Below are 21,116 nucleotides of genomic sequence, written 5' to 3'. Positions count from 1 at the left end.
TCTTCCAGAAGTTTTATATATATGTTTTTTATGCTTCACAGTTAGGTCTGTGATCCATTTTGAGTTAATTTTTGTTAAAGGTGTAAGGTCTATGTCTACATTTAATTTTTTCTTTAACATGTGAATACCCACTTGAAAAGATTATCCTTTCTACATTCCTTTTGCTGCTTTGCTCCCGAAGCCTTTGCTCCTTTGTCAAATATCAGTTGACAATATTTGTGTGGATCTATTTTTGACCTATAAAAAATTGTAAAACATTCCTTTTTAATTTATATTTCATCATATTCAAGAGTGAAACAATATCTTTTGAGTAACACCCATTTGTGAAAGGAAGAAAAATAGAATTCAGTGAGGTTTTATCCTGTCAAGAACTTCAGCTGGGAGGTATACCCGGCTCTTTACAGGCAATCACATTTACTCTACTGCATAGATAACTTAAGGGATTTTTCAAGGGTAATTTCGACTAGTCCCAGTTTCTGTGCAGACTTTAGTCATATATTATGACTCTGTTGTACACTAAAATGGCTATTCTTTGCCTTCTTCTTTTCAGTTGTCCCTTAAACATTCAACCTATTTCACTCGTCTCTTACTGTTGTTCTTTATTAGGCTGCTGACGGGTGAGCTACTAAAAGCCTGAAGAGCTCTGCTGTAGTCTAGAAAGCTGTACTCCCCGCCGGGTGGGGAGCCCGACACGGGGCTCGATCCCAGGACCCTGAGGTCATGACCTGAACCGAAGGCAGACGCTTAACTGAGCCACCCAGGCGCCCCTACAATTTGAAATTTTCTGACAACAGTTTTAAAAGTCCCCAGAAGATGGGTGAAATTTATTTCCCTAATATTATAATTTAAATAATTTTTATAATTTTCATGGGTTATATTTGATTTAACCCATTGTGTCTAAAGTAATACTATCTCAACATGTAATTGATAAAATTAATGAAACTTTTAATGTTCTTTTTTTGTCATGAGTTTTAAAAGTTCAGTGTTTATTTGCTATATATAGCACATATCAATTCAGACTAGCCACGTTTCAGGTGCTTGATAGCCACCTGTTGGAAAGTACGGCTGTAAAGTATACCAACACATGCTATAGTTGTGTAGTGGGGTTCACTGTGGCTCTGCTTCATTCTGACACAACCCCCAGCTTCTTAGAGCCCTTGGGAAACTTGGTTTTTGGAGACCATTGAAGGTTCATCTCAGTCATTGTCGTACTTTCTTTGTTTTAATATCTCTTTTTTTAAAAAGATTTTATTTATTTGAGAGAAAGCACAATGGGGGGGTGGGGGGAGAGGGAGAAGCAGACTCCCTGCTGAGCTGGGAGCCCAACGTGGGGCTCGATCCCAGGACCCCGAGATCATGATCTGAGTCGAAGGCAGACGCTTAACTGACTGAGCCACCCAGGTGCCCCATATTTTAATAATTTTTCATAGAAGCTTTCTAAAATGTTTTAGTATTTTCTCCTGCCTTCTTAGAGTATAGCATAGTGGTTAAGAATGTGGGGTCCAAAGCTGTAGTCTGGGTTTGAATTCTGGTGTTAACACTGAACCATCGGTGTGATCTTGGATGAATTACTTCAATGCCATATACTCTAGTTACTTCATGTGTAAAATGAGGATAACAGGATAGTTATGAAAATAAAATGAGAAAATACATGACACATGCTCAGTAAGTGTTTATTTCTGTTGCCATTAAATACTGTAACTACAGCCAGCTACCACTACGACCAATACTGGTAGTAGTTCAGCAACAGAAGTATAACTTAGCCCTTTCTTAATGATTCAGAGAATTGTACTGTGCTATGATACACTGGTGCCCTTGTGGGCTTTTGTGAGTATATAAGAATGTTTGACCTTATATTATGTTTTCTGACAACTTTGCAATTTGAATTCTTTATACTTCCCCATTTTCACTGTCGACACGACCACCTCTGTCTGCTCTCCTCCCATTTCTGGGTTGCTGCTTCTAATTTATTTTCCTTAGAGTCATCATTGAGAACCACTTACCTAAATAATATGGCCTAAGAGGCCCTTCCCATTCTGACCCTCGGCTGTGCTCCCATGCATCCATTCTTTAACACATCACATTCTTTAACTGGCAGCTTCTTGACACTGATACCATGTCTGCTTTTGCTGTTTCCTTAGTCAGAAATGCCTTTCTCACTCTTCTCTTGATATCCAGCTTAATCTTGAAGGCTTCAGTTCTTTGTTATTCCTTCATTCAGCAAAAATTTATGGAGTTCCAGGCCCTAGGTATTGAGGATAAAATGGAGAACAAGAGAAATGTGATCGCTGCACTCAAAAAATTTACAGTTTGCTGGGGAAGAAGAAATTATCAAGTGTAAGAGCACTTTGTAACTGGCTCATTTCACTTATCATTTGTATTCATTCATGCATTCAATAAATATTTATTGAGTGTTTGTTATATACCACGCATTTTGCTGGATATACAATGGTGAGAGGAGCCAAACATGGTCTTTCTTTCATGAATTCCACAATCTAGTGAGAGAAATGGGCAAATAATTCAAGTAATTAAGCCAAATAATGTTTGCATAAAAACGGAGTTAAGTAATGTGAAGGAAACGAATGCCGTTTATGAGAGCCTAGCCTTGTGAGTCAGGGAGAAATTCCCTGAGAAAACGATACCGGAGTATTTGGCGGGGGGAGGTTCCTGGCAGATGGAACCTCATGACAGTGACGCTGTGGCAGGAGGAGGCATGTAGTGGTCAGGGAACTAACGAAGACCAGTATGGCTGGAGCACAAAGTAGGGAAGAGAAGATGGAGTGATGGAGTGGGATGAGACTAAGGTGGGCAGGGGCCACAGTGGAGATTAAGAGAAGAGGACAGATTCTGGAAGTATTTAAGAGGTAAAATTCATAGGACTTAGGGATCAATTAGATATGGGAAGTGTGGGAGAGGAGAGGTACCAAAGACTGCTTCTCCCTCTGTTCCCTGCTTGTGCTTGCTCGCTCTCTCTCTCTCACAAATAAATAAAATAAAATAAAATCTCCAGAGTTGCTCTCATGAGTATGTTTAATGACAGAGTGACAGAGTGTGTATGTGTGTCATCTCCATCTATCTGTCCTCCAGAAGGATCTCTTTTTGGCAACAGGTCCATTTTGCCCCCGTTCATTGTTCTAACTTCCAGTCTTCTCACAAACATAATTGTCCCTGGAAGGGACTTCTTTTTCCATGCCAACCCACTTCTAAAATTAAACCTCTTTCTTCTTTTTTTTTTTTTTAAGATTTTATTTATTTATTTGACAAAGAGAGAGACAGCGAGAGAGGGAACACAAGCAGGGGGAGTGGGAGAGGGAGAAGCAGGCTTCCCGTGGAGCAGGGAGCCCGATGTGGGGCTCGATCCCAGGACGCTGGGATCATGACCTGAGCCGAAGGCAGACGCTTAACGACTGAGCCACCCAGGCGCCCCTGAATTAAACCTCTTTCTGTGGATCCTGTTATGCTGTACTTATTTCCATTAGTCTTTTTTTTTTCCCCCCTCAGGAACAACTCTTTTTATTTTTAATTTTTAATTCCAGAATAATTAATATACAATGTTATATTAACCCAAAGAAAATGAAAACATGAATTCAAAAAGATATATGTACCCGTGTTTTTATTGCAACATTATTTACAATAACCAAGATACAGAAGCAACCCAAGTATCCTTCAATAGATGGGTGAAGAAGATGTGATGTGGTGTGTGTGTGTGTACACTATATATACACACTTTATCTATATACACAAACAATGAAAAATTACTCAGCTATAAAAAAGAATGGAATCTCACCAGTTGCAACAACATGGATGGATCTAGAGGATATAAGTACGTGAAATAAGTCAAAGAAAGACGGGGACCTTATGATCTCGCTCATACATGGAATTTAAGAATCAAAACAAATGAACAAAGAATAAAAAAGACAAAAAACCAGACTCTTAAATAAAGAGAATGAACTGGCAGTCGTTTATTAGTCTTTTATCATTCCTCCGTCTCTCTGATAGCGACTCACAAACAGGACTTTCAGTGTTCCCTGTTTCATGCTCTCCGCCGTGCTTCTGTTAGTTAACTCTGCTTCTGTGTGATGAGAAGCTTAGGAGTGGTAGAAGAAGTTTTGACAAAATGAGCCTCCTTTTTCCTGCCAGGTACTGTGCAATTAATTAAATCATTTAATCCTTATAAAGACCCTTATACAGTAGATATGTATGGTTATTTTCTCCATAATTCCAGGACTTGATAGAGAAAATGACCACTTAGGGATCAGGGGATGTTGATGAGGCAGGCAATGCTGAGAGTCTCTAGGACAGGTGATTCTACAGTGGGCTGAGAGATTTCCCAACCTTCCTTGTACTGTTCCATATTTCTAAATTGTTCCATGTTTCTAATAAGCCTGCTTGCCCTTATCAAAAAATAAGTTAAATATTTTATAAAGGAAAATGAAAGTTATACTTAGTCATTATGGGACATCTGGAAGGTACAGGAAAGAAAGTGCTCATTGCCTAAATGTAAACACAACCTTTGTAAACTTTTTGGTACTTTCCTTCTAGTTGCTTTATATGCATATAATTAAACATTTTTGCATCGTTGTAATAATTTCTCAGTGTTTTTTTCTCCATAAAAAAGTGAGGTATGTGGTGCCTGGGTGGCTCAGTCAGTTAAACGTCCAACTCTTGATTTCGGCTCAGGTCTTGATCTCAGGGTTGTTAAGATCAAGCCCCATGTTGGGGTCTGCACTAGGCATGGAGCCTGCTGAAGATTCTCTCTCTCTCTCCCCCCCCCACCCATCCCCCCCTTAAAGAAAGAAAAAAAAATAAGTGAGATGCCAGTACTCATATCTTGATGAACTGTAAAAATGCCTCTTTCATCCTCCCCTCTTCCTGGGCCTTTTCCTCCTTTTGTCTTGAATTACAATCTCTGACACATGTGCATTGCTTAGAAAGCCCCATTTGGTTAACAGATATCAATGTGACAAGCAAGGAAAAGAAAAAGAAAAGCTTATTACTTCTCCTCTTCTCGTTAGCACACACATCATTAATAATACCCTTTATGTTTTTTTCATGGGTAGAGTGATTCAGTCTACACATTCATATATTCATTCATTCAACAAATATTTGTTAAGTACCTTCTAAGTGCCAGCCATTTTACTCTTCAGTGAGGATGCAGAGACAATAGAAGAATCCTTGCTTTTTAGGAGAACATAGAACCATAAATAAGAAAAACATGTGATAAGTATACGTGGAAATACTAATCAAGTCCTGAAAGACCACAGAGGAGAATCACTTGGATTCTCTCTCCTAGAGATCCAAATGATTCTCCTAGAGAACTCAAGGAAAGCTTTTTATAGATAAGAAAATGGAGGAGCTCAGAGAGATTTAGTCACACAGCTGGTTAGTGGTCAAATTAGCGTTAAAACCAGATCTGACTGCAAAACCGCTCTTGATTCTACCAAACCAGGTCACAAGGAGGAAGCACCCCTGTTTTCATTGTTTTATAAGTTCCAGATGTCTGCATTTGGGGTATTCTTGAGTCATGGACCACAGCTTCCCCCTTTTTCTCTCCCTGTTTCAAAATGCCACCAGTTTCTGGTTTGATCAAAGAGTAACGGAATGGAAGTAAGGAGACCTGAGTTCTCTAGAACGAGCTTTGCCACTGTTTTAGCTGGGTTGTCGTGGGCATCTTATTCCTTATTTCTAGGCATCTCTTCCCCCTCTGTAAAAGTGAAGAGGTTGAAATAAATCTTTCTAAGCTTCTAATTTTTTGTAAGTAGTATGTCATGGCTTCCTCCTTCTTTTCAAAGTATGTGGCATTTCCTTAGGAGCAAGAGTTCCCAAGGGCCTTGGCAAGTCTAGACACACCATGGAATTGGCAGAGGGATAGGTGGGGGACAAGGGTGAGGGCTCTTAACTGCCTGGGTTTGACTCAGGTGTGTCACTTACATGCTATTTAATCTTGAGCAAACCACTTAACTTCATTGAGCCTCACTTTTCTAATTTGTAAAACAGAAATAATAATAACTCACAGAGTTTGTGTGAAGACTCATTGAGCTTATGTATATACATCCACACTATTTTGCACGGTGTCTGGCACATAGCACTCAATGTAGCTAATGATACTAATGGCTATTGTGCTAGTACTAATTTGGAATCCTGAAGAGGTTTTAGAAGTCAAAATACTATAGGGCACCTGGGCGGCTCAGTCGTTAAGCGTCTGCCTTTGGCTCAGGTCATGATTCCAGAGTCCTGGGATCGAGCCCCGCGTCGGGCTCCCTGCTCCGAGGGAAGCCTGCTTCTCCCTCTCCCACTCCCCCTGCTTGTGTTCCTGCTCGTGCTCTCTCTCTCTCTCTCTCTCTCTCTCTCTCTCTCTCTGTGTGTCAAATAAATAAAATCTTTAAAAAAATGTATTGTTTAAAAAAAAAAGTCAAAATACCACGGTAGCTTCTTTTATTAATGATTCCTTTATAAAGGCACAAAGGAACCAATATGTCCATGCATTGAATATGGAGTTTTAGTCATTTTCCCCTCAAATGTTCTATTAAGGGGTCAAAGGGTTGGAGTACTGTTTGCTACTAAATTTTACTCATGACCCAGAAAAGACTTCCATTAATCTTGTATAATATAGGGGGAATCATTCATTCTTTTCTTTGCTGTGTTTCCAGTGCTCAGAGCAGGCGACAGCACAGGGTAGTACTTTGCAAATGTGTTTTGAGTGAATAACTAATTTCACACTTTGTTTTTAAAAACTGAGGAGAATAGTAGCACTTGGCAGCGAATCTTTTGGCCCTTGGATCTTAGCCTGTGACAGTTGTTGAGTTTGTTTTGAAGGGGAAATGGGGGCATCCCATGACAATCAAAGCAGAATTCTTCTGATACCAATGTTTGGCTTTCTGCTTTGATCAATAGGCTTATTATTTGCCCTTGAAACCTCTATGGTGCTGGGGAATCACAGACATTCCTCAGGATGATTTACACGGCAATAAATAATCTGTGCTGTCCGTTGCTTGCTTCATCAGTGTCTGCCCTGTTCGTAAAACCCTGGAGGCTCAGTGGCCCCGAGGCTGGAACACTGCCGATATGTTAACTCCAGAACATGTCCCTTAGCTTGATTGTTGTTTTGTTGCTGTAATATGCATCCACAACGCATTTTTAAGGATTGAGGTAACTGTAGAAGTTATTTTCCATCTGACTTTATTATAGTTACCATACCATTTATTTTTTACCTCTCTTATATGGTAGGCTCTGCATATATCATCTTCTCTAATCTTCATAACTACCTCTGAGTTAGGTGATTGTACCCTTTTTATAGAAGTGGAAACTCAAACTCGAGGTGAATTTTATTTTGTGAAATCACATGGCCCATGAGTGCTGGAGCTTAGGTTTTTAACTCAGGTCTTTCTGGACCCAAAGCTCTTAGCTGCCATACCATGACACTTTCTTTATCTAAAGGACTTTTTTCTGCTGCTGTGTTTGGTGTTTAAGTTAGCAACCTCTTGCAAAGATCTGTAAGTTTCCCATATCATTCAGAGATGAATTTTAAATTTCTTAACAGCGTTGCAAATACATGAAATTTATAGTGACGAACATAGCCAGATTACTTTCTTGTTATCCATCCATTTAGCAAATTTACAGTTCCCATTAATTTTAATCTGTCCTTATTACCTGTTTTATATAATAAATATCTCTTAGTCATGACAGACTGAGTATAGATCACCTGAAGTAGGCTTTCTCTCAATAAGCAGAGTTGCTGCTAAAGATTTGTGAATTAATTGGGAAAATTGCAAATCAGGTAGTCAGTGAAATAATTCATTGTCACATCCAATCAATAAACTTTGTAAATCAACTCATTTAATTCAAAAAATGATCTATATAGATCAAGCAACCAATTAAACAATTAGCATACACTTTGCAATTAATTAATTTAAGCATCAATCATATAATTAAAACTCCAAATTTAAACTGCATAATTTAGAACCCTACCGCCTTGTGAACTGTTAGGTTCATGTCTGTGAATGCTAGCAGATTAGCATTTTCACAATGCATCTTTGGAGCAGGGTATCTTAAAGTGCTTTTAATTGATTTTTAAGTTCTCTTTATGATGGTATAGTTTCCCACCCCTTTTCAGCAAATTGGCTTTTTACTTCCCCCAAAGAAAGAGGATGAAGTGTGTGTTGGCTCTAAGATGGGCAAGGCTGGAATCTAGGAGTACAGACTGGACGTTCTGGGGGTGTGAGGAAAGTCCAGAAGTAGTTGAGAGGGCCAGTTACCCACATCAGGATAACTCAGGTCATTTGCTTTTACTCTGTTAAGTATCCTTGGTGTTTGGAAACAGATCTTGCCACGTGAGTCTGATACTCTTCAGATTCAGAGAAAGGAGAACCGTATGGATTGTCTTTGTTACCTTGAGTACTTCTCCTAACCTAGAACAGGTATTTTCTTAATCCTAACCGTAAATCAGAGGCCTCTGATTCCTCCCCTGCACCAATAATTTTTTCTCCTTTATAGTTTTGTTTGTGTCTCTTTTATGATATTTATTTTATGTATACTTATATTTAGTTAACTAAGAAGTGGTACTTACTTTTTCCCCTTGTTATACTGTAAGCTTCCTTGAGGGATAATACTAAATATCATCTTTGATTTAAGGGGTTAAGTTCTGCATCTTATCTATAACAGATGCTCAGTAAATATTTGTTGAAAGAATACAGTGCTGGAAAGGCCCTCATTTCACATTGTTTTTCTCCCCCTTTGTATTGCTCATGTTTTCTCTTTATCAAATGAAGTAGGATTTGGGGGAAATCTAACCGTATCACCAGGCTTTCGGGTAAAAAAAACAAAACAAAAAATAGCAGTGTCCCAGTTTGCTTGCTGTATACCATAGCCTCTAGTCTCCTTATCCCTCCTTCATCTTGGTATTCACTCACCTTTTTGGTTTTCTTTTTAGTGACAATGTCAGTGCCTACTGCCTGCATATTGCTGAGGATGATGGGGAGGTTGACACAGACTTCCCCCCACTGGATTCCAACGAGCCCATTCATAAGTTCGGCTTCAGTACTTTGGCCCTGGTTGAAAAGTATTCATCTCCTGGTCTGACATCCAAAGAGTCACTCTTTGTTCGAATGTGAGTATTGACCTTTTACAGATCTCAGTATCTCATCTCTGCCTTCCAGGATTTTGGACTTGTTTTTGGTTTTGCTCATCATATGAATGATACTGGGTATCTGGATGTCCATCTGTAGTGACTTCTTCCAGGGAGATATTGGGGACACCATTTGCATTATATTTCATGCTTCTGCGCCTGGATTAAATGCAGACTGCTTTGCAGTAACAAATTGCATTAGGTAGATCTCTGAACATAATATCTGTGAACCAGGTCTTTGGACATACTGGGTGGGGTACTTTGGAGCCTGTGAAGCAAAAATTCTGGGTTTCCCTCTCTCTTCATGGACTCCAAAGTATATGAAAATGTGCATTGCAGCCACTTTTGTCTTGTGACTTAAAATACTTCTTTTCTTCTCCAACTTTGTTCAAATCAAATTTGATTTTTCCTCTCAGTTGCCTTCCCTTAGACTGATAAGGGATAAATTTTCCTGTGCTTTTGGCAGTCTGGTAAAACCTATAAATTATAAGCCCTTACCAGAAAAAAAGTGTTTGTAAAGGCAAAAAATAAAATCCACAAGAATATAAAAGAATTCCATTATATTTAAATACTTTGGAAATTATTAAACAAATTTGTGATACAGTAATATGTTTGACTTTTTAAATACCAAGATCTAGCAGCCGGTCTAACTCCTGAAGTCTCTCGCTTCAAAGTAGTGATGAGTATAAATGATATTTGAGAAGTCTGCAACACCTGCAATGTGCTGTGTCATCTGTGTTTTCTGTTCATGACAGAGTTACCAGTACTACTACTGCTGTGATTTGTTGACTACATTTATAGTTCAAGGAAATGCTAAATATCAGAAGTTAATGAAAATAAAAATATAGGGCGCCTGGGTGGCTCAGATGGTTAAGCGTCTGCCTTCGGCTCAGGTCACGATCCCAGGGTCCTGGGAATCGAGTCCCGCATCGGGCTCCCTGCTCCTTGGTGAGCCTGCTTCTCCCTGTGCTTCTCTCTCTCTCTCCCTCCCTCTCTCTCCTCCTCTGTCTCTCATGAATAAATAAAATCTTTAAAAAAAAAAAGAAAATAAAAATATAGACTCAAGTCTCTAGAGTGAGTTTTACCCAGAGGTCCCAGTTGTTAGAGGAAAGCCTGTGGCGTTTTCTAAGCACAGCTTAAGCTTTGCTAACCTGTACTGAGACTGGCCCTCTCCTGGACCCTCTCCTGGGAACGATAGTGATCCTTTTGGCACCCCCTGCTGTTGGTAACCAGCAAATTCACTATCCACAGGAGGGATTGCTTTAGAGGACTTTTCCCTTGTCTCTTTAAAACATATTGCCTTTAGGGGTGCCTAGGGGCTCCTGGGTGGCTCAGTCGTTAAGCGTCTGCCTTCGGCTCAGGTCATGATCCCAGGGTCCTGGGATCGAGCCCCGCATCGGGCTCCCTGCTCTGTGGGAAGCCTGCTTCTCCCTCTCCCACTCCCCCTGCTTGTGTTCCCTCTCGCTGTCTCTCTCTCTGTCAAATAAATAAAATCTTTAAAAAAATAAAATAAAACATATTGCCTTTGTTTCAGATTTTTACTGAAAAGAGGATTATGCCGCCTATGATATAGGAGTATTTTGTGTCTTTCTACCCTTGAACAAAGAAAGAATACCTGAGAATTGGGGGGAAGGGGGAGCTGGGGGCGATGACTCCAAGTTTTTGTACTTACTGTTTCATCCCTACTATGAAGTCTTGTTTGGTATATGTAACAGTAAGTATTTTCCCTTTTTTAATGTTTCAGAGGGGCTAAAACAATGACACTGAAGAATGTTGAAAGTAATTGAAAACTTATGCAATAATTCCTCCTTCCTAACATAACTATTTTCATTTTCGTATCATTTCCATGTATATATATTACAGTTCCCATTCTAGTGTAACTATTGTGTTATTTTTACTTAAAATTACAAATATCTGATATCTGTTCTTAGTTCCTATAATCTACATTTATAATGTGCCAAGAATCTAGAGCAACCCTGTGCTCATGGGGCTTACTATCTAGTAGGGAGACGGTTTGTCACATCATTAAAATGTGATGAGCAGGGCGCCTGGGTGGCTCAGTTGGTTAAGCGACTGCCTTCGGCTCAGGTCATGATCCCGGAGTCCCGGGATCGAGTCCCGCATCGGGCTCCCTGCTCAGCAGAGAGTCTGCTTCTCCCTTTGACCCTCCCCCCTCTCATACTCTCTTTCTCTCTCTCATTCTCGCTCTCAAATAAATAAATAAATAAAATCTTAAAAAAAAAAAAAAATGTGATGAGCAGTACAACAGAAAAAGGTCCAGGCTGCCTCGGAAGCCTACCGTGGGATGTTTAGGTTGTTTTCTTGCTTTGGTTTTAATAAGTGATTCTATAATAATAGTCCTTATCCATATCCCTTTTATTTCTTCTGAATAACTTCCTTTGGACAGTTTCCTTTGGGTAGTAGTATCGGTCAGAGTAGAACCATCTTTAGACTTTCACTTTGTATTGACATGTAGCCTTCTGAAGGATGTTCCAATTTACAGTGCTACCAATAGAATTCATAAAAGTATATTTTCAAAGTCTTACCGTCACAAAGTATCATTAGGACTTTTTTTCTTTTTACTTTAAAAGATGTATACAGGGGTATTTCAGTAGTCTCCACTTGCATTTTTGTTTGTTTATAAATGACTAAGGGAGTTGTTCTCATTAGTGCATAATTTTTACTGTATAAATATTAACATATGACCATCACATTCTTTTGAACTAAATGTCCTTTTTAAAGCAAGAGCTTTTAAATCATTGGTTTTCAACAGAATGGGGCCAGCAGTAGGCAGGATATACCTTCCCGGGAGAAGCCTCTAAAGTCTATGCAGGGTCTCCGTATGAACCCCAACAGGGTCTCCGTATGAACCCCAGCTTTGGAGACTGGGAGGAGAAAGAGGAAGAAAGGCAGAGAGTAACAACAACGGCTTTGAACTGAATACTCTTATTTCTTCCTGAATTACTCCCATCCCTGCACTTCGACTCCCAAACACACACACCCCAGTCGATACTTTTTCTATTTTAAAGTTCAAGAGAGCTTATTCAACATGTCTGGAGTGTTTCTGAAAACACGATGTAAAGTAAAATCTTTATGTGTGAGCATTTAGGAAAAAAAAATGTCAATAAATTTTCTGTTTCTTCTTTTTCTCAGTTGTCTGATGAAATGGTACAGATTACTGACCATTTGCCCCACGTGTATTTTCTTGCTTCAGCAACCTTCCGTTCACCTTGCTGGTCTATATTCTAAGTTAGAAAAGCCTCTCCTGCAAATGCAGGACAGAGCAGACCTTCAGGAGTCACCAGGGATGTGTCCAAAGTTTCAGAGAGTGAAGTCCCAGCAAAATAAGTAAAGCTGTTGGTCCTTTTCTGCATTAACCACTTTCTTCCCTGCATCTCTCTCCCAGAGGAGGATGGGCAGGGGGTGTCTGGGAAGACACTGAACTGAACCAGGAAGAGGGAGCTAGATTTTGACAATAAGCAGTGAATTAGTATTTACGGATTGAAAGTTGTGTATGTGTTATGCCATTTAATCTGAAAATAGCCTGGTTTTTATTATGACCATTTTAGAGACATGAAAACTGAGGCTGACAAGTATTGCTCTCAGGCCTGGATTTGCCCCCATGCATGACTGCAAAGTCCATGCTCTTTGCAACACCCTGCTGAGGGTTGGGATGGTGGTGGGGAATCTAGTGGTGGTCTCATCAATCAATTAAATCCCACTATCTTAAGGCCAACATTCAGCTACTATATATTATAGTGTAGTAGGTAAGAGCATGGGGGGCCTCTGGAGCCAGAATGCTTGGGTGCCATTCCTGACCTTACCCTCACTCGTGTGTGTGTGTAATCTTGGATGAATTGCTTAACTTTTTTGTGGCCCAAATGAGGATAATAATAATACCTACCTTATAGAGCCATGATGAGGATTCAATGAGTTGATATATGTAAAGCATTTAGAACAGTGCCTAGATTAGGTAAGCATTGTCTGAGCGTTTATCGCAGTTATTGTTGTTACGACTAGAAACCCTTTGAGGGCAAGAACTGGATCATTTATGCCCCACAACACCCAGCATAGATCCATTACTGTGGTAGGTACACCACAAATATTTCTTGAATGAACTGAATAGAACTCTTTGCTGCTTCTGCATTTTTCTTCTTCCCCTCCTTTCTGTTTTCTAGCAGAGAGGGGCAGAGTGTGGGTAGACATTGCTCCACTGGACTGAAAAGTTATTGGGACAACTGCTGAGTTAGGGGTAGGGGTGGGGGTAGGGGTACACATTGGCAGGACATTGGAGATCTGTAGACTTCAAATCAGCCCTCTTACGGGCAGACATCCTTTAAGAGATAGTAGCAAGACTATAAACTCCTTGAAGAGAGGGTGCACATGGTCTTATTTATCTCTATATCCTTGGCAGCCAGCAGGGCTTTGTAGAGAAGGAATGGATGAATCTTCAGGTGTCTTTGGGCTGCATTGGAGGACCCCTGACCAAACTTCCTCTCCTACTTCACTTTCTGAGCCCACCTAGCTCCTTGTTCCTGCTTTTTGAATACCATGAAGCCCCCAGCTTGCCTTCTCGCTTTCTGTGGCCCTCACACCACCCACCTCACCCCTCACATCTCCCATATACCATCTTTCCCCACTCCAGGCGAGGCTGCACAGACTTTGAACTTCAGCTAACCTGGGTTCAAGTTTCAGTTTCACTGGCAACTTGCTACATGACCGTAGTCATGCTATATCTGTATATATCTGTAAAAATACATACATATTTACAGATATATATCTGTAAAATGAGGGGAATAATAACTACCTCGTGGAATTGTCATGAGGAATGTTCTTAAATGTAAGTAATGTATAGACCTCTTTTAAAGGAAAATTAATTCTCCTGAAGCCTCAATGTTTGCCTAAATTTGTTTTATTATAAAGTTACTTAAATACACTTAAAAATTCTAGCTATAAAATTCCATGTCTTTATGCAATCCAAACAAAATTACAAATTAAATACAAATAAAACTATAACATTAATAAAATACAAATTAACTTAAACGCAACAGATGATGTTCTGCTCTGATTAAAGTCACTGATGTTGGATTTAATGGGTGTTAAATGTTTTACTTGTCAACTTGAGTTTTTTGATTTTCATGTGAAACATTGACTACCATATTAATATTTGTCCTTTTAAACAGTGAGTATATTTTTAACTACTAGTCCATTATTTTAATGAGCCAGTTGATTTATAGTGCATCCTTCCCCCAAGTTTTAAATGTGCTTTCCTGGAAAAGTAAACGATAACCGATTTATGTCAGTTTGCCCAGGACTTTCCCTGTTTTGAAATTCAAAGTCCTATACCCAGGAGCATCCCCCTCAGCCCCTGGTGAACCAGGATAATTGGTCACCCTACCTTCTGCTGTTGTCCGTTGGTCTGTACATAGGTGGGTTCTCTGCTTGATCGGTAGCTGCGCACAGTGTGACTTGGGCACTCAGAGCACGAATTCTTCGGAGTTCAAGCGAGTTCCGTAGAGAGAGCCTTGTGCCGCTTCTCCCCTCACTTTTCTCTGTTCAGCGAACTGCCTGCATGCAACTTGCAGTGGTGTCATTTGGCTTTTACTGAATCTATTAGTGATGTTAAATAACTCTAGCTGCTGGAACACAGAACCCCCAAATCTCACCAGCTTATCCAGCAAGTTGGCAGACTTCTTCTATGAAGGGCCAAGTAGTAAATATTTTAGGCTTGTGGGCCATACATCTCTGTAACTCAACTCTGCCATAGTAGTAAGAAAGCAGCCACAGACAGCAATACATCAGTGAATGGGCATGGGGTCGATTTGTTGACCCTGGCTTATTCTAGTGAGTTTATGTCCTGTTTAGATCCATCTGATGAGGGTCTGGTTGCTGTCCTGGGTATTTCTCCTCTAAGCAGTGATTCAGGGCTCCTCTAGCTGGGTAGGGAATGGGGAACATGGAAGTCTAGGAGTGGCCTACATCTCTATGTATCAATCTGTTGCTTATATAAGTTATTATATATATATAACCCATATATAATTTTGCTTTTCTAAATATACATCATATGTTTATGATATGTGTGTGTGTGTGTGTGTGTGTGTGTGTTTTCATGATTTTCATTAAACTAAAAGCAAAACTTCTAAATTCTAAAACTTAGCCTGTGAATTCATCTGTTGATCCTGGGGGCTGTTGAACCTAAGGTAGGAAATGCTGTTAGGAAGATGTCAGCTCAGACCCTGGTATGTAGGCAGTGTTACATAGTTGCTATTTTTGTTATTTCTGTGAGAGATTTATTGGCCTGAATAATTTACACTAAGGTGTGTATGGGGTTTAACTCTTCTTTGGGTTATTTATTACATAATGAACACATGTCCATCCTAGAAAAATTAGAACATAGAGCTATGTTTCTTCCTACAATAGAAAATTTAAACTTTCACTTTGTTCCATCATTCAAGGTAGTGACTTTTTAAGTTATAGAATTATGTATGTTTAAAAAGAGGAGGGGCCGCCTGGGTGTGGCTCAGTCCGTTGAGCATCCAACTCTTGATTTTGGCTGAGGTCATGATCTCGGGGTCGTGTGAGATTGAGCCCCTCCTCAGGCTACGTCCTAGGTGTGGAGCCTGCTTGGGATTCTCTTACTCCTCCCTCTTCCTCTGCTGCTCCACCTCTCCCACTCCCGCTCTCATGTGCGTGGGTGCTGTCTCTGTGAAAAAAAAAAAATTTAAAAAGAGGAGCTAGTTAACTTAAATGAGCCCCCAGTTGGGGAAGTGTTCTGTGGAGAAGGATGTGAAGCTGGGTGACTTCTGATGTTCTTACTGAGTCGGTGGGACCAGCCTTCTCTTCCCAGGCCCTTGGTCCCAGGGAACTCCCAGACACGGAGTTGTTTGGGGAGGGAGAATGGATTATGCTAACAACTTGCAAATTAGGAGCGCGCTAAGGGAAACTCTCTCCTTTAGCAGACAGGCGAGTGGATTTCTAAGATACCCATTGTTCATGATTGATTTTGGACAGACCCAATGTATATATAAACAGGAGTCTCTAACTTGCTGACTGCTACCTGCTCTGAGCCTAAGCATTGAAGTTGTTTGGCTATTAGGAGTGTGGAAGGGGAGAAGTAGGAGGCAGAAGTATGGGGGTGTCTGGTTAAGTAGGAGGCAGAAGTATGGGGGAGTCTGGTTGGCTCCCAAAACTAAATAGCTGGATCTCAGCTGGTTCCCAATATCTAAAGAAGTGTTCCTTGCTAGCAGTGACCAAGCCAAGGTGTGCTGGGCCTTTAGACGTGGGTAGGACGAGGGAGGATGAGATCTTGGAGTGCACAGGGGGAGGAGCCTGCTCTGTCCCTCGTCTCCCATTCCCCAGTACAGGGCCAATTCAATTAGAACGCGTGGAACTGAATTGAGTTTACAAATGGCACTGACAACAGCAACTGTGATGGTGTCATTAGATGTGTTGCCATTAACATTTCACACCGAGATCCTACTCTGGAGTCCAGAAGAAGGGTTTTAGAAAGAGAAGAAAAGTCCAAACCAGTAAAATGGACAGAATCCCCCTAAATCAGAAGTCAGTAAGAACAGGTAAACCGCCCTCCTATACATGTGTTTTACTTAAAATGTTTGTTACATCAGGTAGATATGGGGAAGGAATGTTTCTAACCAATAGCTGCAGAGCAGAGCAAATAGAATCCAGCTAGGATTTTGCTGTTTGGGAAGGGGACCACTGGGTAGTCGGTACAGGGTCTTCCACCAGTAGCCGGGCTGCCTTGGGCATTGTGGCCCAAAGAGTTCCCAGAGACTGCTGCGGCTTCTCTTGGCTCTGTATAAAGGGAAAGGTTAGCTGCTTTTTAAGAGGTGTGCAGATTCATTGCTCTTGGCTGTATGAGGACTTTTCAAAAGGGTTGGTAGTTTTGGTATACCCTCTTGATAAGATCTCCAGAGTACACCCCATGTGACCAGACTTTTTTGAAAGGATATCATCAGTTTGAAGCCTCTCCTACTCTTATGTGATGCTGCTTTGTGGTCTGGAGAGGAGGGGGAAAAAAGGAAATGAGCATTTTTGCACACTCACTCAGTTTGGTGCCCCTAGTAGCCATTATCCCATTTATTCCTTATAACAAATTCATTTTTATAATATAGGAGCTGAGGATCGGAGACAGGTAGTTACTTGCTCAAGGTCATACAGTTTGGTAAGGGGCAGAGCTAAAATAGGATAAGGAAAAAAAAAGATGCCTGTATTCTTTGTAACCAGGCCTGACAATATGGGTATAAATTATCTTATTTATTGTTTGCTCGAGTCATAGAAGACCAACTGTGTGTTGTTTCTTTCCACTCTGTTGTATTAGCAAACATTTTCATTGTCCAGATTGTCCTCATGTACAGAAATGTAACATATGCAGCCTGTTTAATTTTGTATTTGTAAATCTGACTTGATTTCCTTTTTGGCAACAGCTACTGTCTAGAGAAAAGAGAAAATTTTTCTTTGTGTCTGTTTACAGTGACAGAAATATTGGAGCAAGTAATAAAGATGGAAAGCATTAATTACATACTTCTAAGAATTTAAAGGTCAGACAAGCTAAATATGTATGTTTTGCTCACTGGAATGTCTGTTGAAACTGTGCCAGGATACGCTTTGTTCCTACAATAAAAGCACACATTTTAGATAGCCATCAACTTACTTTGGTATCCAAAAATTATACCAGATTGTTGCTTTAGTTGCTATATATCTTAAAAGTTTAGGACTCATCTTTCTGACATTAATGTGATTTGTTTCATGATCCACCCCCTTTGGCCATGTTTAGTTACTATGTCTCATTTTGATTTCCTCTGTTCTCCCCTCAGCTTATGCTGGAGTCTGTCAGCTGCTGCTATGTACATGTCAGGCTAGTGGCTTGTAATGTTTATTAATACAATGTCAGTCTTGCTGTTGAAAAAACTGTGATGCTTCTCAGAAGGTTGCAATAGAACGAAGCATTTGATTTCCAGATCCTGTCTGCACTGCATGGTGAATACATTCTCAGATGTTATGCAGTTCACTGACCTGACAGTTATGGAACCCCGCCTGGGACCCCATTTCAGCAGGACATATTTGAGCAGAAACAGTTTGCAAAACTTTACACACTTAAACTCCTGCCAAGGCAAACTGTTAGCCACTTGAGTTTGTTATAAATACCCAGTGGCAGTGGTTGGAAGTAGCCCACGGTGTGTTTTATATTCTGAACTGAATGTGAATGTCTTTGCGGTTATATAGAGTAGTAAATAATTGAGTTTGATTAGGGAGAGGGACCTCATTATCCCCCACCTGTGCCCAGCTGGAAGGGGAGGGTCGAAATGAAGCCATTAGCTGTCTCTCTTACTGGCATCTCAAAGAGCTCAAATACATCTGTGTCTTATTTTCTTTTCTGGCACAATCAGTCGAGCAAGCTAAGCAGGCATGACCGGATTTGGCAAGTCCCAAGGACTCTGGCAAAGATACACAAGGAGAAGGCGGAGGGCAGTCATTTTGGCTTCTCACTGCCCATTAGTCTAGCGAGTTATGTTTTTGGAAAATGTCTGTTTTGAAAAAGAGTACTTTGTCCAATGTCAAACATCACATACTCACACAATATGCTTTGATCTTTAAAAAAAAATTTTTTGTCAGTGCAGGGGGAAACAAAATGTGGCATTCACACTAGTGTAAACTCTCTTTATGGATAAAGTAATACCCGGAGGACTTGCTTTAAAGCAGGCATGCTGCAGTTATTACAAGGCTTTCTCTTGCTCATATATTTTCATTTTCTACTTTGAAGTGCTGGAGAATGAACATGCATGGAACTGGGACCAGCACAGGCCGGGAACTGGAGGAGTGTGTCTTCATCCCTGTTATGACCTGGTCAGAAGTGGAGAATCGAGTGCTACTCTTGGCAGCCTTTTCCCACTTCCACAAACTGAGACTGTGGCTCAAGAAACCATGACATTCTCCAAAGGCTTTTAAAAAGGGATCTCGTGGGGCACCTGGGTGGCTCAGTCAGTTAAGCATCTGCCTTATGGTTCAGGTCATGGGATCGAGCCCCGCATCGGGCTCCCTGCTCTGCCAGGAGCCTGCCTCTCCCTCTCCCTCTGCCTGCTGCTCCCCCTGCTTGTGCTCGCTCTCTCTGTCTCTCTGTCAAATAAATAAATAAAATCTTTTTAAAAAGGGGGGAGGGATCTTGTAGTTCATATGGTTAGTCTAAGAGTTGGGGCATTTATAATCAAACTGAATGTTACAGTGGAAGTTGAGCCTTTGCCGCAGATTGGTCAGTAGTTCCTATCCGGAGGATGTGCTCTCTGGAAGTCTCTTCTTCCCGTAAGTCCTCAAGGCTCCCTTCTGGGCTATAGAGAGGTTTAAAACTCAGGCTTTGGTGTCTGGCTGCCCTGGGTTCAACTCCTGGCTCCTACACTTAGCTGCGTAACTCCAGGCAGGTGTCCTAACCTTGCCCAAGCTCAATTTCCTCCATCATAAAATGGGACTGATAATAGCACGTACCTTTTCTGGGAGGATTAAGTGCTCAATAAATGTTGACAGTTTTCATCATATCTTTTATCACTTCCTTGTACGTAGAAAAGCCATGGTTATTATACTAAGCATTTATTATATAACAGGTATTATGTTAACTACAAATATTTAGCCCTCACGATAATCTTCTACTCTAAGAATTATCCCCATTTTGTAGATGAGGAAACTGGAAGCTAGAGAGAGAGAGAGAGATTGTATCATTTATCCCAGGAAGGTAGAGCTGGGACTCCACAACAGGTTCTACTCTAGAGCTTGCTGTGCTTTGCTGCCTTCTGGTCACCACCATCTTTCTTAGCATGATATAGAGCTAAATGATCACTGTGTTTTGAGACTTCTCCATTAAGAAGCTCTCTGATCCCCTTCCCCTTCCCCGGCTCGGCTAAGTGCCTCTGTGTTTGGTAGCACTCGGAGCTGGCTTCCATCTTTGTACTTACCGCATAGCACTATAATTCTTTGTTTGCTTCTTTGTCTTTCTCTCCCACTGGACTGTGCTCCTTGGTTTAGGGACCATATTGTTGATTTCTGAATTCAAAATTGAGATCTTTAATCTTTAATAGAGTGACTTCAGATAAATTCCCTAATGCCTCCAGCCTCGGATTCTGTAAAATGGATATAATAATAGCACCTGTTTTAGGATTGAATGAGTTAATACAGATTTTAAAAGCTTAACATAGCACCTGGCACATAGTAAACGTTCAGTGCATAGTAGTTGCTATTATTACTGTTGTAATTGTTGAATAATAACTTGTACTGTGCAGCTCAGAAAGCTCTTAATAAGTCTCATTGAATTTCTCTGCACCACTACCATGATTTTTTACTTCCCTCATCCCCATCCAAAGCCAGTGAGTTAAGCTGAGGTGCAGTATACCCACTTCTCTGGCTTACTCTCTCAAAAATGAAAGCCTTGAACATGGAGCCCTAAGTGCTCTTCTATGAGCTTCAGAGGAGGCTTGATGCCTTGGCCAGAAGTTGCTTGCTTGTAGTGCCCCTGACTGTTGCTACCATGTCCAGCAGATTGCACATTTTAATGGCCCTGTGTTACCAATTATAAACAATGGCTGGAATCCATTCCCCCAACTAAGCAATGTCTGCTGACGGGGTAGGGGAGAGGGGGTGAATGGGGCCTCTTCTCTTGGAGTGATGACTTAGGACAAGGGGAACCCAAGAGCACTAACATTTCTAAGCTCCTTTTACTGTTTGTCAACCTTAACACCAGGTGCTTGGCATTCGTTGTCTGTTGTGTCCTCTCTGACAATTCTGTAGGGAAGCGGCCTCCTTATTTCATGGATGTAGCTGAGGTTCCCACATGTTAAGGCAACATTTTGGTTAGCCATGGAACCAGAATGTGAACCAAAGCATATTTAACTCGCAGTCCAGGTGTTTTCCTCTCCAGTATGTTGCCTCCCAACTTGGATTCTGCTTCCAGCGCTGTCCCTATAAATAGACTCTAAGCTTTTCAGATAAG

General features: G+C 40.7%; 1 protein-coding gene across 8 annotated transcripts in view; it reads left to right on the top strand.

Annotated features, from left to right (window-relative positions):
* Positions 1-21,116, top strand: part of MAPKAP1 (MAPK associated protein 1) — a 233,574-nt gene that overhangs the window by 114,147 nt on the left and 98,311 nt on the right. For all 8 annotated transcript variants that reach the window (XM_028107692.2, XM_028107693.2, XM_028107686.2 and 5 more), the window contains one exon: positions 8,930-9,106. In XM_028107692.2, coding sequence (XP_027963493.1) covers positions 8,930-9,106 — 177 coding nt within the window. The remainder of the gene's footprint in view (positions 1-8,929; positions 9,107-21,116) is intronic.

Source organism: Eumetopias jubatus, unplaced genomic scaffold (assembly GCF_037043125.1).
Source record: "Eumetopias jubatus isolate StellerSeaLion01/CBP00866 unplaced genomic scaffold, mEumJub1_p1.0 scaffold_15, whole genome shotgun sequence".
Classification (NCBI taxonomy): domain Eukaryota; kingdom Metazoa; phylum Chordata; class Mammalia; order Carnivora; family Otariidae; genus Eumetopias; species Eumetopias jubatus.
Note: the sequence above shows the minus strand (reverse complement) of the source record. Positions and strands in the feature narration are given on the sequence as shown.